Source organism: Dermochelys coriacea, chromosome 13 (assembly GCF_009764565.3).
Source record: "Dermochelys coriacea isolate rDerCor1 chromosome 13, rDerCor1.pri.v4, whole genome shotgun sequence".
NCBI lineage: Eukaryota > Metazoa > Chordata > Testudines > Dermochelyidae > Dermochelys > Dermochelys coriacea.
In genome coordinates, this window is record NC_050080.1 from 19,794,554 (window position 1) to 19,816,496 (window position 21,943).

General features: G+C 45.0%; 1 protein-coding gene across 1 annotated transcript in view; it reads left to right on the forward strand.

The window, feature by feature from the left end:
• Window positions 1-6,606: 6,606 nt before the first annotated feature.
• GDAP1L1 (ganglioside induced differentiation associated protein 1 like 1) overlaps window positions 6,607-21,943 on the forward strand; it is a 33,992-nt gene continuing 18,655 nt past the window's right edge. The window contains exons 1-3 of the mRNA XM_038370509.2: window positions 6,607-6,860; window positions 14,704-14,896; window positions 20,518-20,691. Of these exons, the coding sequence (XP_038226437.1) occupies window positions 6,681-6,860; window positions 14,704-14,896; window positions 20,518-20,691 (547 nt within the window). The 5' untranslated portion in view covers window positions 6,607-6,680. The remainder of the gene's footprint in view (window positions 6,861-14,703; window positions 14,897-20,517; window positions 20,692-21,943) is intronic.

Genomic DNA, 21,943 nt, shown 5'->3' on the forward strand with positions numbered 1-21,943 from the left:
CAGTAGCCTCTGAGCTTAGTGTTTTAAAAGATTGCATTAAACTCTGCGAAGCTCAAAGAATTCATTGTAGATCAAATAAACTCCCTCTGTTCTTTGGTCTGTGCTGTGGACATTTGAGCTGCCTGTACTGCTTTCATTATATGTCTTAGAAGAATAGCCTTTTATGACTGAATCAGGGGATTTGTGGTATTTGGGAGATCCTTTCTCTTTTTAACTGCAAAATACTTAAGACAAAGTAAGGCCCAGTAACTTAAAGAAACAATATGTAGTTAGGGCTCTATCTTAAACCATCCCATTTGTGTGGGAAGGATAAGTAAATATTCTGTGTGTTGGGCAGGGTGTCTTTCATTGCTTAATCTGAGTATTGCATAGATGGTTCCACTTGAAGCAAATTTTGAAGGCTTCTTCCTCACAGCTATGTTTAGAAGTGCAGACTGTAGTAGAGCATGTTTCTGCACCCTATATAATAATAATAATATAATATTCTTTCATAGCACTGTTCATCTGTACATTTCAAAGAGCTTTGCAAAGGAGGTAAGTATTGTGTATTTTATAGATGGGGAAATTGAGGCAGAGAAAAGTGAAGTGACTTGCTCAAGGTCACAATGCAGGCCCATAGCAGAGCTGGCAATAACTCAAATCTGAATCCCAGTCCAGTGCCCTGTCCACTAGGCCACACTGTGTTTGTAGAAGAAAATCAGCTCCTGTATACATCAAATTATGGGTTTTTCCTCATTGGTTGTTTCTGGGCCAATGTTGCCATAGGCAGAGAGTCTGGAATGGGGCAGAGAAACTATATACACATCATACAAACTAGATGGTGTAGGGCAATAACACTGAAGCTGGATGAACATTTTCTGTCAAAACATTCTGTTGGCAGAAAATGGCACTTTGACTAAACTGAAATTTTCACCGAAAAACACACTTGTAAAAATACACACTGACCCATCACTTTTCATTTGTCAAAAATCAAAAACTTGTTTTTTTTTTAAAACCCCCCCCTTCCATTTTCATTTACTTTTTTTCCACATCTGGAGTTCAGGTTGAGTATAGATCAGTAATTTATGGGTAAATATATTACAGGGATATTGTAATTATCCCCAAAACAAGCATTACAAATCCAGGAAGTTCAGAGTTAAGCTTTTAAAAGAAATCCAAACATGCTGAAGTCTGGAAACACACAGCTAAGGTACCCAAAGAACCATAACTTTCCCTGCAGTACTTTATTTCATTTAGCATGAGCATAGTCGTCTAGCCAAGCGATGGCATCTTCAGTGGCATGATGCAGTTCTTCTAGGCCACCACTGAAACTAGTTAGCAGGCATTCATCAACAATGTGCGTCATCGTCTGTGTTGCTCACATCCAAGCGTCAGCTGGAACCAACAGGTTCTACCTCTAGTGATGCTATGTAATAACTATACAACTATTATTAATGTGTAATAGTGTTTGTAGTCCCAGATTAGATTAAACTGATTTTTAGACACATTAATTTTGTTGTCTTTTCTCCCTCATCACACCGCTAGAAGGCACAGTTAAGATTATTTGGGTACCTTTCCTGTGCATTTCATACCTTAACACAGTTTGGATTTCTTTTAAGTTTAGCCTTAACTCTGAATCTCTTGGGCTTGTAATGCTTGTTTCTGATAATTACAAAATCCCTATAATGTTGTTACCTTTTAATTCCAGCTCAATGTTTTTATGTGGGAATTATTAATAAATAGCAATACAAAGGAATTTTCATACATGAACACTCAGGAAATGCAAAGAGAATGTTACCATGTAATATTTCTAATGGTCTGAAGGTATCTAATATCAGCGTTAAGAGAAAAAAAGTTTTAACGTTTAGGTCCAGAGTCCAGCAGTAGGCTGTCTGTTTTTACCCTACTCTGGAGCAGCAAAAACCAGCCAGAGCGTACTGGGCAGATTCACCCAGCTCCTGGCCTCCACATTCCCCTGTACACGCACCCAAGTTTCCCTCATGTCCCGTGTATTTCTCTGCGCATACTCACGACCATTTTCTCACTCTCTCCCTCCCACATCCCCCTGCAAACCACACTACTCAATTTCCCCTTCCTGTGGCTTTCTACTAACCATACACACACAGTCCCCGCCCCCTCATACCCTCCCCAGTCTGTCCCTTCTTTCCTTCCTTTTGAGTAAATCTGACACAAGTGGTAGTTTTTTAAAACAGATTTTTAGGATTAATGATTTTTAACCTATTCAAAAAAGAACATTTCTTCTCAGCAGGGGGAAAATGGATAATGTTCATCTGCAGAGAATTCCATGAAGAAATGCCCTCTGCCATTTCCTATTCTCAAGGGGAGTGAGACTACAGCGTTGCCCTTAGCAAAGATACCCTCTTACAAAATGGTGACTGCCTGCCATTGAGAGGGGTGCCCAAAATGTTAACAAATCCATATTATAAAGCATTCATGTGATGTTTTTTTGCTTCTAGGCTATGCCTGTATTCCACCTGAAACTGGTATTCATTGTTTGTGACCCACGGCAAACATAAAACAAAACCCAACTCTCCATGTACCGGCAGGAGCACTGAAAACTGGCCCAGCCATTCCATATTCCCTGAAAATGAAATCTCCATTGTTACTGTGTTTGATGAAAGGGACTCCCAGGTCACCTTGGGGCAGCGGCTCCTGCTAAGCACTGCAGTGGTGCTTGTATCTTACCAACTGCAATTGAGCAATGACGTTGCTGCTGTGAAAGATGTACAGGAAATGTGGGGAGCCTGGGCCAACAGGCTGATACTATGATCGTTTGGCCTCAAGCTCAAATGTTGTAAATGCATCAGATGGCACCAATTATGTAGCAGATTTCTCAGCACAGAGCATGGATCAAGTCCTGGTGCTATTTGATCCGGGCTGGGGGAGAAATGTAGGAAAGAATAGAACTCAAACCATTCCAAGAAACACCCTAGAGTACTAGGACCTTCTTGGAGTCTCATTTGAACTATGGAACTTAGCTCTGCAAAACAGGTGGAAATAGCACGAAAGCAGGTTCTCCAATGAAGTTTCCAGTGTGCCCTGAGTTAGATAGAAGTGTTCACAGCTTGACTATTTCAGCCTGGCTCACCTCAAGTCCATCCAGAATACTACTGCTAAGATCATCATCATGGCTTGCCTCTCTGATCACATCAGTCCCTTCGTTGGCTCCCTCTTCATCTCAGCCTAACTAATAACTCGTGGTGGCGTCAGCCGCAGCCTTTGATCTGCCAGCGTCTCTGGCTTCCTTGTCCAACATTCAACTTCTTCATTAAACACCATCCGGCTTTCTTCCATGTTACCTGGGGAAAACTCTTGGGTAAAATTAATAAGCCCTCATCTCTACAGTAGTGCCTACAAAACCCTGTTGGTTGGTTGTGGCTAGGTAAGGCAAGTGAGGAGTTGTGACGGCCCCTCTTCCCCTTCTTTCTTTTTTGTGCTCCCTTATTCTTATGAGCTCCTCTGTTCCTGCTGCTCCTCACTCTTCCTCTAGCCACAGCTCAAAATCATTACAAAACAAGGAGTTAACAAAGCTGGGCCAATTCTTCATCGTGTTCATTTGTTTCATGTTACTTTCACAGAACTTAGAATGCTGCAAGACAAAGACATCAAATAAGTTAACTCTTGCCAGCCTCAGAAATGGCTCCGTTTGAGTGTGGGGAAGCTAGGTTCACTGAATTATTTTTCTCCTCAAAGGGGGATGGACGAATTCCACTCTCAGAATAGGTTAGATAACATCTGACAAGTATAGGTAATCCTGCCCTGGCCTGGGGGTCATGGATTTCACTGGACAACCTCCTGAGCCCTATGTTTATGACTCTATAGGATATATGTTGGCACTCCCTGGCTTCAGGCCAGCTGGAAAAACCAAAGCACCTGATACTCACCAATTCTTTTTAAGTTGGGCCATGTTTTTGTGTTTCTGAAGTCCTGGATTCAGCCTTTCACCCACTTTTCAATCTCACTCCTAATCTCCTAGCTAGCAAGCCCACAGTACTTTAACCCTTAGCATGCCTTCAGTTTGATCCTTTCCATATCTCTAGTCAGCAACTTTCAAACACTAACAAATTCACTTCACAACAGCTGGTAGGGGGGATCAATCTCACCCCCATTTTTACAGATGGAGAAACTGATGACAGGAGGGAGGGAAAAGAACTTTCCCAAGGTCACACAATGTTAGCATCAGAGCCAGGAATAGAACCTAGCAATCCTGCCTCTCAATCCTTTGCTTGGTTTATTAGGCCACACCCAGTCTGACTGCCAGCCAAATACACACTCCCAAAGGATGTGAATATCTGCAGGATTCAGAAAGATACAGAGACTGTCATGTCTAGTCCTGACTGTACAATATATAGTATAAAATCAAATAGTCCACTAGATGGTGCTTGGTGGACAATGATCTGGTCGGATAGGTTAATACTGAGTGGCTCTCCTTCTCTTGTTCTAAGCCCAAAACAGCGGCACCATTTGATTATGTACATTGTCAGTGAGAGTTATTAATATAAAGAGATCTGGAAAGATGCTTTATGGGCAATGAAAACACCTCTTATTCTTGTGCCTGGAGAATAGAAAATGCTAAATTCAAGACTAGGATGAGCTGAGGAAGGTGGCATTGCCTTTCTTTGCACTTCAGACTGTGCTTCTGTGTAAGCTGCAGACCAGGAGCGCACAAAGTTTGTGACAAAGAGGGCTACATCAGCAACTTGCCAGCCCCCTAGAGGCAGGCCCACGTTTGCACTTATATAACTGTAATACAGTGTGTGCACAGCCTCAAGGCTGCGAGCTGGATCTCTCTTGGCAGTTGAGTAGCAATTGCCTGCTGCTTGAGTTCCCCTGTCATAAACGCTAGAGATGAACAGCTGTTTCTGTTAAGTCTTCACAGGCTGCACTGAGGCCTCTGGCTGCACTTTGCAAGCCCTTGCTATAGACAGTGAATCTCTTCCATGGTTGTTTCATGAGACTGAAGAGAATAAAGGAGTAAGGGCAGCAATAGCCCTTCCTAACCCCCAGCTCTTCCCTCTGCCATTACTTTTCCCTGCTTGAGGGACACAATGCACTGGGAAATGCTTATTCATTTTAACTCTTTTGTCCGTCCCATACCCCCCCCCCCCAAAGGTTTTTAAAGGAAATCTGCCTCATTTAAAAATCTATTTGTGGAGGTCAGACCTGTCTTGCACGTTTTCCCATAGACAATGCCTGTGGGGAATAGATGAGGTGGGGAGCTCCTGTTAAATGGTCTAAACGGGCACATTTCACCAAACATCTCAGTCCCCCTCCAGCCACTCCTCACCCCAGAGGCTTAGTGCTACATTTGTAGCATGAGGGGCAAAGACAAGGGATCAGAAGAAGCTGGAGATGGGAAAGACCCATGGGGACCAGTCTGAAAATGCCCCAGCAAAATGTGCAAGTCTGTCCTTTCGTGCAGTCCAAGCCCAGCTCTTGCGCACACAAACCAGCAGCTAGACATGATTTGTCACAAAATTTTCACAGGTGCAAACATGCACCAGCACATTTTGCACGTGCATCTTGTGTGGGCACAAATTTAGTTCCCCTCAGTGACTGAGGTCATCCTCCCAGCCCATACAGGATTTATTTTATTTTCCCAGACTTGAATCAGTCTAATCTTAAGTGGTGCTTCTAGCACTTTTCTTGGGAGACTGTTTCAGTGGTACAGATGACAGAGCACACTGTCAGGAAACATTGCCAGATATGAAGCCAAATGGTGAGGCATCGAGGCCCTGATTTCCAGACCTCTGTGTTCATTATCATGTGGCCAAAAATATGTGTGAATATGTACAACCAATCTGTACCTCCACATCCTGTGAATGTTACCAGAGTTAAAATAGTTGCACCTCCAGAAGGCCCTTAGATGTCTAGCCAGCCATTTACATGAGCATTGACTCTGAATGCATGCACAATTACAATAATTGCATATGAAAGGCATGTTCCCAATTCTGGAAATTTAAGCCATCAATTTTTTTAAATAAAATAATTGTAACCCACATTTGTGAGCTCTTTGGGGCAAGGACTGTCATTTTGTTCTGTGCTGGTACAACACCTAGCACAATGGGATCTTGGTCCGTGACTGGGACCCACTAAGTATTACTGCAATACAAATAAATCAAAATAATTAATTAATAGTTAATCGGAACATACAGAAACATGAGAACATTTGAAGAATCCTTGCTTCTTTGTTCCATACAGGGCTGTAGGTAGGAAAGCACCTGCTGGATGTTTTACAGACAGCATTTATTTGTGAATCAGTTTATCCAATATCTATCAAATATAAAGTGATCCAAATGTTAGTATCAATTGCAAAAACATTCCTGATGAGATGTGGAGTTTGGAGTTGCATGTGGACTCCTGTGTTGGTAGCACTGGTAGCAGAGACTGTTTCTGATCTGTTCCAATGAAACAGTGCATGCCCAGTGTAGTATGTTTCAGTGGGAGCCCTGACATGAGTGTAAATGGGTTCTGATTTAACACACACAATCCCCTTCTTTTGTAAAATCAGACCTGATTCTGATTCTGCTGCCTTGCGTTCCCCACCTAATACGGAGGGTGTAATGAAATTCAGTCCACTTGCTTGAGTAATGATGCTGTTTCCATGAGCCCATGTGATGCTTGGATAGTGCAGCTGCTGCTGCTCTCTCCATCCCTTGTTCTTCCAATCTCAGGCTGTCATGGCGACTCCCAACAATGCTACTCCCACCAACTGCAGCTGGTGGCCCATTTCAGCTCTTGAGAACGATGCAGGGAAATCTGCGGAGGTTGAGGACAGCCAGGACCTAACAGACCCCGCTCTCAGATCCAAGGATAGGCTGGTTTTGTATCACTGGACCCAGTCTTTCAGCTCACAAAAGGTAAATGCTGTGCTGGATTCCCAGGGAAGAATCACCTCCAATATCCAGGGCATATCCCTGCCTTGGGAGAATGGTTTGTATGATGAGTATGCTTTGTAGGATGAGTAGATTGGCTACTCCTCAGAGATGAATAGGGGTACAGCTGGCAACCAGAATATTTAAATAGCAGTGTGTTTTGTGCCTGTATTTCTGCATTTTTGACAGAATCTGTCTGGGGTGGCAGTGGGGTTGTTTCTTTGTAATTCTGCCTTTGCTTTGGAGTCAGATTTTGTGCTGGAAGATGTTTCTGATTTATGATTGTGCTCTATCTAACACCTGAATCTTACGTGAGGGGGAGAAGTGTAGACAAAGACACTTGCATTGAAATACTGGCTAGCTAGGACGGTCCTGGTGTTGGGGGAGGGGACAGTAGTCATACATACAATGGTCACCATTAGTTCCTATACATCCTGGCTCAGCACTGTGCCAAACAATGTATTTGCTCTTGATGCTGCAGCAATGCTATTGAAATCCTGTTCCCTCAACTCTCTGAGTCAGTTCAGAGCTGCCATGCATGGATTTTGGTAACAAATAACAATCAGTAATATTCTCCAGTCAATAGTGAATGTTCTTCTCTGCAGCTCAGGATAGCAGCCAGTGTTCAACAAACCTGACCTTATTTTCATAGTCACCAACAGTCCCAGTTGTTTTTCTTACATTCATTATATATGTGAGCTGAATTATTCATAGTGGAGAAGGTGACCATAAAGTTTTCAAGCTGCAAGGGCTCTGGGTTTCCATGAGAGCAGAATGTTCTCCCTTCACCCCAAGCATATTCAGGGAGGCTGTGGGGGTGGGGGGAGGTAGAGGGAGGACAGGCTTCTGTGTGTGTGCACAGAGAAATCCTAGGGCACACAGTGCAGCCGCATGTCTACAAATGTTGAGTCCTTTCTTCCCACTCTTCTAACTAAGGTGCTTATTCTGCATTAGCAGAGCTGAGTCTTTAGGGTAAACAATCTGACTCCCATTTTTCCTTCCTTCCCTGCATTGCAATGTCCCTTTTGGGAGGTTGCTATTTGCATCCTTATCTATTGCTTTTCTCATTTGTCTCCCAGCACTGAGAGGGAAACAGTTAACCAGCCACTCACACAGGATTTTCTACAACCAATCCAGCCCTAGCCCTACCTGTGCCAGAACCACTCCATGAACACTATAGGGCACATTTAAAGTCACAGTGCACAATTTCATATTATTTATTGAAATCCCAATTTGATTTTTCGATGAAGTGAGCTGTAGCTCACGAAAGCTTATGCTCAAATAAATTTGTTAGTCTCTAAGGTGCCACAAGTACTCCTTTTCTTTTTGTGAATACAGACTAACACGGCTGCTACTCTGAAACCTTGCAAAGAAATAACACCCTGAAACATGTTCACTGTAACTAGGGATTAACTTGCAAGACAACCTGTACATGTAAGTGTAATGGACATAGCCTGCTGGAGAAAGCAGATCTATGCCAGGTATTGAAATATCCTTCAAACCCTCTTTCTGATAGGAAATTTCCTTAATGTTAGAGGTGTTGTTAAAAGTCCTCTAGGAGTAAAGCTGTTTCCAAGCCCCTGTCTCGCAGACTAATTGCACAGATCCATCATCTTGCTGACAAAGTTGTTGAATATTGACTAATTGGGTGGAATTCCAGGGGCAAACCCTAAGACATGGGGATCATCTGCTCAACCCCTGATTTGGCCCTCACTGCTGCAAAATAGGCTTTTAATTTGAAAAGGTTTCTTCTTTCAATCAAGGTGTCTCGCACAATAAAAAACTTCACATTTCTGGGCAGATGCCTGATGATAGAAGTACCTTGAAGTGCTACGCACAGCCAGGCCACCTGATCTAGCCACCCTGCAAAGAAATACCTGGGGTTCCTTGTTCTAGGTTTGGGCCCAGCCTCCCCATTCAGCACCATGGCCAGAGCATAAGACAGTCTCCTACAGCCTGCCAGAAACAAGCTGCGGGAGACGGGGAGGGAAGCAGGGTAACCTGCACAAGCCAAAAAACCAGATTCATTCCTGTATAACCCAGTTGGGTTAGTTACCCTAGGTATAAATTTGGCCCAGTGTTTCTAAACCAGGCCTTGGACCTTCTTCCATTAATTGATGGTCCCCCTCAGACCTCGGGGGTGAGTTTGTGGCCTACTGATGTCAATGGCAAAGTTCTCCTGGACTTCAGTTGAGCCAGGATTTCACCCTAGGTCTCTGGGATTCAGATGTATTGTCAGTGGCTCTCATACAGCTGTGCACATCTGGAACCCAGACCAGTGATTTTTTTTTAAAGAAATAGTCTAGCTAGGCAAGGTCACTGGATCTGGTGGCAGAATCCCTTGCAGGCTATTACCGGAGGTTTCTCAGAGGCTGACATGGAGATTCAGGGGACTGTTTTGATTAGTGAGCACTTCGCAGCTTGGTTATCACTTCGAATCCAGCGCAGGTCAGTTGTGACCCAAAGTAATTAGCTTCCTGCAGCTCTTTGGTGTCTCTTGTATGAAATGAGTTGGTGGGTCCTAGTCCAGTTCCCAGCAGATCAGCTTTCTATGTGATAAAAATTGCCATAGCAATTGGTCTGAACACCTCTTTCTTGGCAGCCTCAACCAAGAGTTCAAGAAGTGAATAAGCCTGATAGAATGAATTCTTCTCTTAGCCTAGATGGAGTTCCTAACCTGTAGTCAGGGTGGAACTACTGATGGAGGGTGCTGTGTGTGGGAAGGCTGCCCTGCTACGGTGCTTGCTGTACATGTTCTGTGACTAGAGGAGATCCATCTCCAGGGCTGTCGAGCTTGCTGCTGCCATCAGAACCAAAATGCACCAAAGGTTATTTTGTAGAGAGAGGCTTGTCCCGGCATGCCAGTGCTTATTATCATAAGAATCCTCTTCTACTCCGGGCTCTGAAATGGAGTCTGAGCTCATGGTGGCTCTCTCTTAGCTTGAGTGAAGCCTCTTCCACATCCAGGGAGGAAGCATGGTCTAGTGGTTAAAGGACAACTCCAGGAGGAGAATCCTTAGAGTCCATTTGTGGTTTTGGCATTTATTCGCTGTGTGACCTTGGGCAAGTCACTTCCCCACTCCATGCCTCAATTCCCCACCTGCAAAACGAGGATAATTGCACCCACCGACCTACCTCATAGTGGGGCTGTGAGATTTAATTTCTTAATGTTTAGAAGATGCTGTGAGAGGTTGGGATGGGAGGTGCTACAGAAACACAAAGCACCTGATGACTATTATCAGGCAATATGGGTAGCAAATTGCTGTGCCATGGATGCAGTGGGCACAATTTGACACTGTACTATGCTGTACCTGCTGGACATGTGTGGTGACCCCTGCTGCAAGCTCTGCTTCTCGTTTCAGTTCTAGAACAGGCCACCGGCTCCTTAATGGCTCACTGATTAGAAAAGGGGAATGGGGCAATCGTCCTCAATGGCAGGATCGGTTATCCCAGCACTGTCCCTTCTGGGATTTAATTCCCTTTCAACAACACAGGAGCAGAAAGAGAGGAGTCTGAAAACAAGGGGCACAGGCTTTTAATTGTTTTATGTTAAAAGGAAAAAATAAATTGTCGAGCCTATAAATAATGAATTGCTAGTTCTGCAAACTCTTTGTTTGGAGGATCTAATAAAAAATGCTTATTTTTTAAAGTTTTATTTTTAGCAAATTCTAGTTGTAAGAAAACAATTGCTTGTTTGTTTTTAATTCAGAAGTTGTGTGTTAGGCACCTGTTAGGTGTCACACCAGTGTTTTTGTTTTTAGTAGTGTGCCCTACTTAAGTGACAGTGGTGAATATTTTCAAAACCTATATGTAAAATTAGACTCCTAAGTTCACATTATGGATTCTAAATTAAGTGGCCTGATTTTTAGAGGTGCTAAGCACCCACAGCTCTTCTAGAAGTCAATGGGATTTGTGATTGTTTAGCACCTTTGAAAATCAGAACCTTAAATATGGGCTTGGTGGTCTAATATTGAACCTGTGGGTTTGAAAATGTGGGCCAATGCATTTTATACACTTTATACTTTGCAATTCTCTAATGTTTTCCATGTGAGGATCTGGAAGCACTTTGTAAGTGTTACTAATTCTATCTCAAATCCTCCTGCCCCTGTGTGGTTGCTACCATTGTTCCAATTTTACAGACGGGGAAATTGAGGCACAGAGGTTTAGTTATTTACCCAAGTTCACATGGAAAGTCTGTGGCAGAGTCAGGGACAGAACTCACAACTCCCAGTCCCATGTCACAGCCCACCTGTCACTCCTGGAGTTATTTTTATTTAGAACAAGTAGAAAACAAACATCCTGGTATTAATACCATCCATCAGGACAATTTGTTGAGTGCCTGAAAAAATATAACTGGTTCATGTTCCATGTGCCTAGGAAGATCTGACAAATAACAACAAAAATCAAAGCTCGGTGCAATTTTGTACATGAGGATGCAAATGAAACAGGACTGGGTGCCTCTAAAAGATCTGGATGGGCAGTGTGATGGGCCATGCTTTTTGTGGTTGGTACTCCAGGCTCCCTGACTGTTCCCTACCCTAAGGATGAGGCCCTCACTGCCTGCCTCCCATTCAGGTGTGCACAGTTCAACCTGCATGATGCGTGTGCTTCTCACTGCATTGGGAGTCAATTTTGTAGCAGCCCAACCCTTCTGGCAGGTTAGAGCGCACACAGCTGAATGGGAGGCAATGGGTATTACTGGTACTGCCAAGGGCCTAGACTGGAAAATTGGCACAGCTGCCCAAAGAAGCTGGGACACTCACTGATCTAAACCCCTGACCTCCCCGACTCAGAAGAAGAAGCCAAGCCTGGTTCCCAAAAGCCGTGTAAAGGGTGAGATACAGATGTAAAGGAGGCATATACAGAACAGCTCAGGACAGGGAGTGCAAAGGTGTTTTAGCCACCTATGTGTCTCCATGGTCCTCCTGGGTCAGGTGTGTTCTGGGATGGACCCTTTGGCTGATCCCTGTACCACTTGCCAATGGCCTCATGGGGGTGATGTAGCATTTGGGGGTCACTCACACACAGGTGGCATTGGCTGTTTCCCTTTTTCCAGGCCACACCTCCTCCACTGGCAGAAAGGCAGGATTTGGCAGAGGAGCTATTAAGCCAGCTCAGAGATGTCAGAGGATGACTCTAAACTGCGCTGATCCTCCTAAGGCTTTGTATTCAGGCAGAGGAACTCCATAGCTAGGGCACTGGCTTAGGACTCAGAAGAGCTGGGTTCTGTTCCCTGGTCTGCTGGGCTTCTTTCTGCCTCAGTTTCCACATCTGTAAAATGGGGATAATGATTCTGCCTTTCCTTTCTAAGGTGACTTGAGATCTCTGGCTGAAAAGTGCTGTGTAAGACCTAGGTGATATTATTTTTTATGATGCTGGGTTTAGAGCTGCTCAGCCCATGAAACTGGGAACTGGGGTCATACAGCAAGAATTTGGGAGCCTCCCTAAATGAGATCCAGTGTGTGGCCAATAGCTCTGTATGTGCACCAGCTGGGCAGATGGGAGCAATATGGTGCCTACCATCATCCTAAAACAGACGTTTGAACTGTACTAGGTATGGCAGTTTTTTCTCTCTGGCAGCATTAGGAAGATTTCCAGAGGTGACTATCTGTAGAAACACATAAGGAGCAGTGAAAGATGGAGAAGCCAGACAAAGTGCCTGAGTCGTGCTCCCCAAGAGTGTAACTGCTGAGAAGTGAAACTGTGGGTGGTGTAGAAATGCACAGTATGTCTTCCTGTCTCAGTAGATCCCCGTGTTGGAAGGGAGTGGGGACTAGATTGGCAGATCAAAACACCACTCTCACAATGTGACTGATAATCGGGTGATAAAACCATAAATCCAATCACACAGAAGCTTAAAGGCTTTATAAGCATTCACTGGCCTTTACCAGCTGATAGTGATAAGTCAGGGGATAGCCTGAACTAAAGCACAGAGATCTGATTATTCCAAACCTTTTGGTCCAAGAAGGAGTGCAAGCAGTGCATGGCTGTACCTTCAGCACGATGCTTTGCTTTAACACACACGGTATCTGCCATCCTCACAGAGGAGTACACAGAAATGTGCACACTCACAGAGACAAGCCGTGTTACACAGATACACACACAAGCACACTAATTGCCACACTCACAAACACCCACAAATGCCCAGCATTTTGATTAAAAAACTAGAATATAAAATTAACATGGCACACAATAAATGGATTAAAAACTGGCTAACTGATAGGTCTCAAAATATAATTGTAAACAGGGAATTGTAATCAAGCAGGTGTGTTTCCGGTGAGGTTCCACAGGGGTCGGGTTTTGGCCCTATTCTATTTAACATTTTTATCAGTGACCTGGAAGAAAACATAAAATCATCAGAACTCAGTAGTCTTGGTTCCCAGTTCCCTGCTCTAAGCATGCAGCAGGAGCATTCAAGAAGCCAGATCCTTCTATAATATAAAATGTCTCTAGCAACGAGGGCCAGGAAAAAGGAAAGAGAGAAGCTACAGGCAACGAGGGACCTTTATGTACAGCATCTTCGTACAAAGTATATCACCCCAAATTTTTCCCAGGGATAAACAACAGGAGCCAGGGAATGAACAGAGGCTAAGGAGGAAAGAGATGCAAGGTGGAGGGATGGATGGAAACTGTCTCACAGAGCAGGAGCTGTGGAGTATAAGGCTCTCTGACTGCATGGAGGGAGGGAGAGAAAAGCTAGTGCTAGGAAAACAAAGGGAATGGGGAGGGGATTGCAATACGTGGCAGGATTCTCCCTGTTGGATATTTGCATTCTCCTCTCACCATGACACTCCCCTCTGCTTTTGGAACCAGAAATGTTCCCAAGGGAGCACTGACTGGCCAGAGCGAGGAAAACAGTGAGCCTTCCCCTGCTATGGCAACGATACTTCATGTATAAGTGCCATCAGCCACTTTGGCATGTAAGGGAGGGGCCCAATAATCACCTGATGCTGTCCTGTCCTGGATTTGCAACATGTGTATCATGGCGTGTCATTGTATCTCAAGGATATCGCGTTCAGAGGCGCCATTGTGATGAAACATAATGGCACAAGAGGAGGACAGCATGCTGAGATTATGCCTGTCCCTGATCAGCCCGTGACGCTAGCTGCCATCACTAACTTGTTAAATTTTCAAATGAGCACCTTCACACTTTCTCCCAAGCTGCCTCTCATGCCTGGGAGAAGCTCCCCATAAACATCCACAAACCCAACTTATTATCCACCTTCAAAACCCTCCTTACAGCTCTCCTTCACTGCCAGGCCTACAAAACACTTAACTGCTGGTGTGCAGAGACCACTGCCTATCATGCAGGTCAATATGGTCTCATTGTTTCCTTGTATTCCCCTATTGGTCTGTATTCATCTGTTGTCTGGTCTTATATTTAGGTTGTAAGCTCTTTGGGGAAGGGGCTGTCTGTTCTGTGTTGTACAGCACCTAGAACAACATGATGGCTGGTCCTAGAAATTATAATATAAATAAGAAGTTCCTATGATTCTCTGAGACTGGGTAACAAAATATTACCTCTGCCTTCTACCTCCTTCTTGGCTTCTGGGAGAGATGCCAGAGACTCTGGTATGTTGGGGTCAGGGCTCCTCCTGATGTCCTACTCCATAGTATGTGTCAGGTGGCATGAGGAATAATCCTAGGATGGGCACTCTACTGAATGCCCATTGGTAAGAGGAGCTCCAATCAGCCCTGTGCAGCACTGGGCCCCAAAGAGCCACAAGTGGCTGAGCATCACTGTCCTGTGAACTATGTGGGTATGGGAGACCATATACAGAGCCTGGTGGGCAGCAATGAGACTTCTCTGCCCTGCTTCTTGCTGTAGGTCCGCCTGGTCATCGCAGAGAAGGGGCTGCCATGTGAGGAGCGGGATGTCAGCATGCCCCTGACTGAGCACAAAGAGCCCTGGTTCATGCGTCTCAACCTCGGGGAGGAAGTGCCCGTGATTATCCATAGAGACAACATCATCAGTGACTACAACCAGATCATCGACTACATGGAGAAGAACTTCACAGGAGGTAAGGAAGGGTGGGTCAAAATTCATAATCAAAATGGGGTTTTGGTGGAAAATTGGGTTTCAGCTCAAGGAAGCTGTTGGTGAAAAGTGTCTGCTCTTCAAGGAAAATTTCAGCTTTTCTTTGACAACCAAACATTCCAAAACCAAAACATTTTCAGCCAAAACTGAAAACTTTCAGTTGAAAACCAAACATTTCAATTTGGAAATGTCACCACAGTGCCTCATGGGAGTTGTAGTTCATGCCCCTCGTGTCCCCATTCTCCTTTATGAGCCAGGCTCCCCAGCAGGACTACAGTTTTTGTCTTTGGTTTGAGTTCTGGGCTATGTTCCAGGCCACTTCATCAATCCCCAGCTGTGACAAACTCTATTCTTTCTATGCATCATCATTATCAGAGTTCATGTGCAGAGATGGGGTGAAACTGGAACCACTTATTCAACTCTCCACCTCTACAACCTTTATGAGTTTGGATAAAATGGGACCTAGCTCTGAACCAGCCAGGGCCAATGAGGTTTGGCAAAATCAGCGCCAGTTGTGGTTTTTGCTCAACCTCTGCTTAGACCTAATAGTCCTGCAGGGTTTTGCCACCTAGCAGGATGTCACATTGTCTGACGTGAAGCTTCCATAGCCTGCCAAAAGCAGCTTGCTCTGGCATCCTGGCCAGTAGCACTGGGCTCTGACATTCCTCTCCCTTGACTGTGCCTGGGAAGGGTTTTGTTTGTGCTTTTAGTGCACTGGGGCTGAGCTGGTGAGTGACTGCAGTTGGAGGGCAGGTTGGTATATTGCCAGTTGGGAGGAAATGAAAGGGGATGGCAGCTATTAAGGAGGGCTGGAGGGGAGATGTTTATATTTGGTGTTACGTGAATGTAGTGCTAGTGAGCAGCACAGAACTGCCATCCCTGGGGAGGGAATCCTGTTATTTATCCAGAGCAAATGCAGCCTGGTTAGTGGCAGGGCGAGCTCCCCCACACTGCTCTGCCCTGGTGCTTCACCCTACGCGTGCACAGAGAGAGGGCCCAGCTCTCTTTGCTGAGGCAATGACTCACCAGTGCTTTCCTGAGTTCCCTTCATTTGCCAGAACAGAGCTGGCCAGTTCAGGGCTGTCAGACTGGGATGAGCAAGCTGGGAGACTTCAAAGGCTTAAGAGAGAGGTTTTAACTCTGTCATCACAATGCTCATCACAAAGCCTGTCACCTTAGGAATGGAGAGACTTTAAAAATCATCTTAAAATAGATTCCGAACCCAAGGGAACCTTGGCAGATCAGCGGCTGCCTTCCTCTCCTCGACTCCAGCACTCCCTTCTCACAGGGCTCAGAGAAGGCATTCAGCAAAAGCAGGAAGGTTCCCCATCCAATTGGAGGCTTTTTTTAGGTTTAGTTGAACTGTCTGGTCTCTGATGAATCCCCAAAGTTTCAACAAATGTATCTTAAACAAAGCAAAGGACCATTTGTCACCAACCCTCCCAGCTTCCCAGAGGTTCCTGCTTATGGACCAGGCCAGGACCCAGATTTTGTTCAGTCTGAAAGACTCTTCTCAGACACTTGGCTCAGTGGGCCATATTCTGCTTTATTAATGCAACCCCACTAATTTCTAATCCTGAGTGAGCTCCCCCTTACAGATGTGACTTTACATTGCCTCCGTTAGGGTTGCACACATCTAAATGAGGGCAGAAGATGCACATGTGGTAGCATCCTGTCACCAGCAGAAGGCATTGACCTAGCCAGTAACATGGAACAGCTCCTAGAGTGAAAGATAATTACAGATCTGCCATGGTTCTGGGGCAGGGGGTGGAAAGGGGGAAAAGAGTGCTCCGACCCTGGTTAGCTTTTCTATTAGCCATATTAACAAGCTCTGGAATCATGTCCAGCCCATTCTGGCTTTGCCTGCAATGCCAGTCTTTGGAGGCTGATGCTGGCGAGACAAATCACTCACCCCATAAAAATGTTTCAATCCTGGAAGTGCTCTTTATACTAAGAATAGATATCTGCAAGGCTTCATTTTGTCGCAGGCTTGAAGCAGAGCCTAGCTCTGTTAGTTACCAGCAATACCCTGTGGAGTCGCATATAACAGGGCATCAGCAGCAATCGGCCCAATATGTGGGGTTTGTTCAGTAACCAACAGGGAGAACCGGTGCCATTCCAGTGAACTAATGCCTCCGACACCAGCTGAAGGGAGTGGGTCTACAGCCAGAGCTGTTGCATTTCAGTGTGGTTACTGAATAGCCTTGCTTGAAGGGCTGGCTATTCTGAATGTGTTGGGTTCCAACCCGGGAAACCTCGGCATGAACTGGTACGATGCTGGCTGGGAGCCAGCGGAAGGCACATGCGCGCTGGGGATTCTGTAGTATTATTTAATTCCATTGGTGCTTGGTCTCAAATGAAAAGTTCCCGTTTGTGGCTGGGATCCTGGCTCTTGTACTTGGTCCAGGGGCAGCATGAAGGTGAACGGCAAACTAGCAGCCCCATAAGGGACTTTGGCTCAACCACATCCTATTTAGAAGCTGTGAAAATCTCAGTCTGAAAAAATTAAGTGGGAAAGGGTTTAATTTGAAAGAATCCCCAAAACTAGCAATGGAAATGCCTCACTTGGTCCCATCCAGTTCATCCCTGGGGGCCAGGCCAGAAGAGTTCCCAATAGTGCATTTACTAGTACTTTATACTTTGCAATTCTAGATTTATATTATCCTAAGGAATAGCCAGCTCACTTATCTCTCGGGACAAGCCCTTCGCATTGCTGCGGATAGCACTTATTTACCCACCTCAGAGGGAGGTTATGAGATTTAATTAGGTTTTAAACAGGCCTTGAAGATGCAGAGCACTACATACCAGCTACCAGGGATTATTTCCCTCCAAGTCTGATATACTTTTCAGGGTGAGGATGTACCACGGCTATAGCTATAACCCAAATCTTGGGGCTCATGCTCAAACACCTATAGCAGTCAGTGAGAGTTTGCCAGAGTAGAGGTTGAGTAAAACTGGGATGAGGACCTCCTGGTTTGACTCTGTGCTTGGTGCAAGGAAATGGAAGTCATGGGACCAGTGGAAGATTTCAACCAATCACAGCTGTGAAGAAATCAGATGTTCTCCAGGAACTGTTTAAATCCTCTGTGATTTTTTGGGGTCACATTTTCACTGGGTTTCCAGGAAGCATCTGCAAAATCCCCTGACACATACAAAAAACCCTGTATTGGTGGTACAAAGCCATTCAGATGCCACAACCAGCTTTCGGCTAGAAAAGGCAGGCACAATCCCAGACCTTTACTTAGCTATTGAAAATCCCTGAAGCAGGAATATTAAGGTTTGCAACACAAATACCAGCACTGTCGATTTGCATATGTCTAAATGAAGCGTTACTCTGTGGGTATTGGCAGCTGCTATGTGGCCTGTACCTGAACTGACTGGCAAACTGTACATCTGCAGTGAAAACACAGATCAGGTCTGATTCTGCAGCACGCCAGAGAGTAAGTCCTACTGAATTCAGAGGAGGCTGCACACCATTGGAAGGGCTGTCAGCTCAGGTCTTTAATTAAGACGCAATGCAAGCCAACGTCTACAAAATGTCTCCCTAGTACTTTAATTTCTTTATCCCATATCAAGAGCCAGGCCCCTTGAAACTCAGGAAGCGAGCACTGCACTGCAGACAGCAGACAGGCAGTATGGCTAATTGAGCCCCCGTGGTAAATTTACTTCACTGGCCATTAAAAGCGATCTATAAAATCCATAAAAATGGCCCAGAAAAATAATGTTTCCCTCATTCCAGTGTCATCCCCTCTGTATTTTCAGCAGTGAGTCTAATAAAAAGAATGCTACCAACTGGCCCCTATAGCTCATACTACCAGTATGAAGTGAACCAGGCAAAAAAAGCCTAGAAACAGCAAAGCCATAAAACATTGAAAGTTACAGAAGCTGAATAATTCAAAACAGACTGAGAAACTACATGTCCCGACTAGAGAAGAGAGGTGATCTTGTGGGTAATGCATTGAATTGGGCCTCAACAGAACTGGACTCAATTCCTCGCACCCCCACAGTCCTTCTGTGGGGCTTTGGACCAGTCACTTAGGCTGAGATTTTCAAAGACATCCAAGGGAATTAGGTACCAACCCCCCATTGATTCAAGAGGTGCCTAACTCCACTAAGCTCTTTTGGAAATCCCAGCCTTAATCGCTCTGTGTCTCAATTCAGAAATATGTCCTACCTCGTAGAGATCCGAAGATGAATGTTCACAGTTGTGAGGTGCTCTGGTGCTGTACTCAAACAGAAAGAAGCTTTCAGATATCGTGAGCCTCTTTTCTTAGAAACCCCGCAGCCAAGGGGTGTTGCCAAAGATGTATGTGCCACATTGTGCCTAATTTGTGTGCATAATTACTGAGACTGCTTGAAGATGATCAGAAGGGTCCGTTTGCATGTGATTTGCATGTGCACTCACAGTAATTACATGTTTCAGAGTAGCAGCCGTGTTAGTCTGTATTCGCAAAAAGAAAAGGAGTACCCGTGGCACCTTAGAGACTAACAAATTTATTAGAGCATAAGCTTTCGTGAGCTACAGCTCACTTCATCGGATGCATCCGATGAAGTGAGCTGTAGCTCACGAAAGCTTATGCTCTAATAAATTTGTTAGTCTCTAAGGTGCCACGGGTACTCCTTTTCTTTTTAGTAATTACATGGATATATTAGACTTGCCATTGTAAACAACCCTGGTGGGCTGTGGCTTTGAAAATCGGGCCACTAACTCACACTTTTTGGCAAGAATAGAAGGAACTGAATGTTGTCAGTCAAGAAGAGAAAGCTCTCACACAAATGTGATTGTGTCAGTGAGGTAGGCTGATGACACGCTGCATAACGCAGCCAGGGCTGACCTTCCAGTAGTTAATATTAGAGCAGAACTATGAAGATGTAAAGTGCCATATAAGTACTAAGTATTGCTGTTATTATTGAGTGTTATGACTGTGGGTGCTTGGCAGTGCCCCAGTCAGCATCCAGGAATTAGCACACAGCAAAAGCAGATGTGGTGGATCTAGTTTATAGAGAGTTGCTTTGGCTGTGCACTGATTGGCCAAGAGACTGCACCTGGAATAAAGAGTATCATAAAATAGTTCTGTTGCCCTAGAACTCCATACACAGGGCATTTAGAAAATGTCATCAATTCCAGATACAGAGGATTGGTGCCAGTTTGCTTTCCTGGGAACAGAACTCAGCACCTGATGTTTAGAGATGCAGAGAATTTGCAGCCACTACTGAATTCAATAGGAGCTGCAGATACTCACTGACTGTGAGACCCAGGTCCTGAACATTTACGCTCAATGGGTGCTGGTGGAGGGCATACTGTATATGATCAACCTAATCAACCAGTGTACAAGAGAGACCTGTCCAACCAAAACCAGGAAGGCTTAGCTCCAGGGTTAACTTCACTAGAGCCCCCAACATTCTAGGAAGGTGTTTCAATTAATGGTTTGATTCCATCTCTAATCAGAACTAGCACAAGCTAAACACAAACCTGTGTCACAAAACAGGAAGTAATGAGCCACTCTAAATCAATCTCTGTGGCCTGGGGATAGTCAAGTCACATGGGAACAAGTTGATGTATGGTAGTTGTAACCAATGCCAACTTTTTGTTCCACATTTCAGAAAACGTTACCCAGCTGATCCCCGATGCCGGGAGCATTCTTCATACAAGAGTGGTGCAGTACAGAGAGCTCCTGGACTCACTGCCCATGGACGCCTACACTCACGGCTGTATCCTCCATCCCGAGCTCACCACTGACTCCATGATTCCAAAGTACGCTACAGCTGAAATCCGCAGTAAGTTTCCTCTTTAGCAGGGCTGCCTACCTACCGTGAACAGTGGGATGGTGTGGGATGTTTATTTCTTTCTATCTTGGCCCTATGCAAACTCCACACCGACAGGTGCTGTTGACACACTTTTAAAAACATAAGGGCATAGGAGATGCAGAGTAAATCAAACCAAAGCAGCAGCACTCCTTTCCCCTGCGCTACTGCACATCATTTGGGCATGTGACTACATTTCACCTTCAGTGACTTCAGCCCTCCATCGGGGCCTGCACAAACAGATGGGCTCAGCAGTGTGCCCAGGAGACAGAGCAGAACTCTTCCTTGAAGAACAGGAGAGAGTCTAGTGGCTTTCTGACCCATTTGCTTCTCAGGAAGCAAATACCAGGTGTCACTCAGACTCCTGTATGCTCTTTACTTCAGTTGCCTTCTCCGGGAGCTTTACTCCAGATGTTTATTCTCTCTGGTTCAAAGCCATTCTGCACGAGTTCTCCATTTACTCCAAGTCACTCACCTTTTACACCGTTCCCCTCCCCAGGGTGGAAAATAGATCTGAAACAATGGAAATCCTGCCACTTTGAAAATCTCAGTCTCCTTTTCTCATGGTGGATCAACCCTTAACCATTCCCCAGAGCTTATAGCTACAGCTGCTAGAAACATTTTGGACAGAAAGTTTTTCCATTGGAAAATGCCATTTAGTTGAACCCGCTACTTTCCAGGGGGATCATGTCAAAATTTTGTTTCGATAATGTTGGAACATTCCATTTTGGCATTTTTTAAATGGAACGTTGTGATTTTTCATTTCCCAAAATGGAAATTCTGGTTCCCGCACAACTCTACTCACAGTCAACTGCTGAGTGGCAAGGAGCATCCCTGGGTCCCAGTGAGACAGTGAGGTAGTTCCTCCAGACATAGAATCACCTTTGCTTCCTTCTGGGTCCCCTTCTCTAGGACAATAATCTTCCTGCAGGGTGCTGCCCAGGGCACTGCTCACAGAATCCCAGATGGGGCTTATCATCCTCTCCAAGATGATTGTCTCTTTCCTGTAGGATATTTGTACCCTGTGACCAGAGAGGCAGATAGGGATTGTGAACCTGCTACAATAGGAGCTGCAGGACTGCTCTCATGACCAGGCACTGAGCATGCAATGGGGTGCAATGTCAGCATCAGGAAGAGCTGCCGTCAAAGCCTTGTCATCATAATAGATACAGACATAAAAACCCAGAGGGCCAGCTCCAGCTCTGACACAAGCAGATACCAGTCT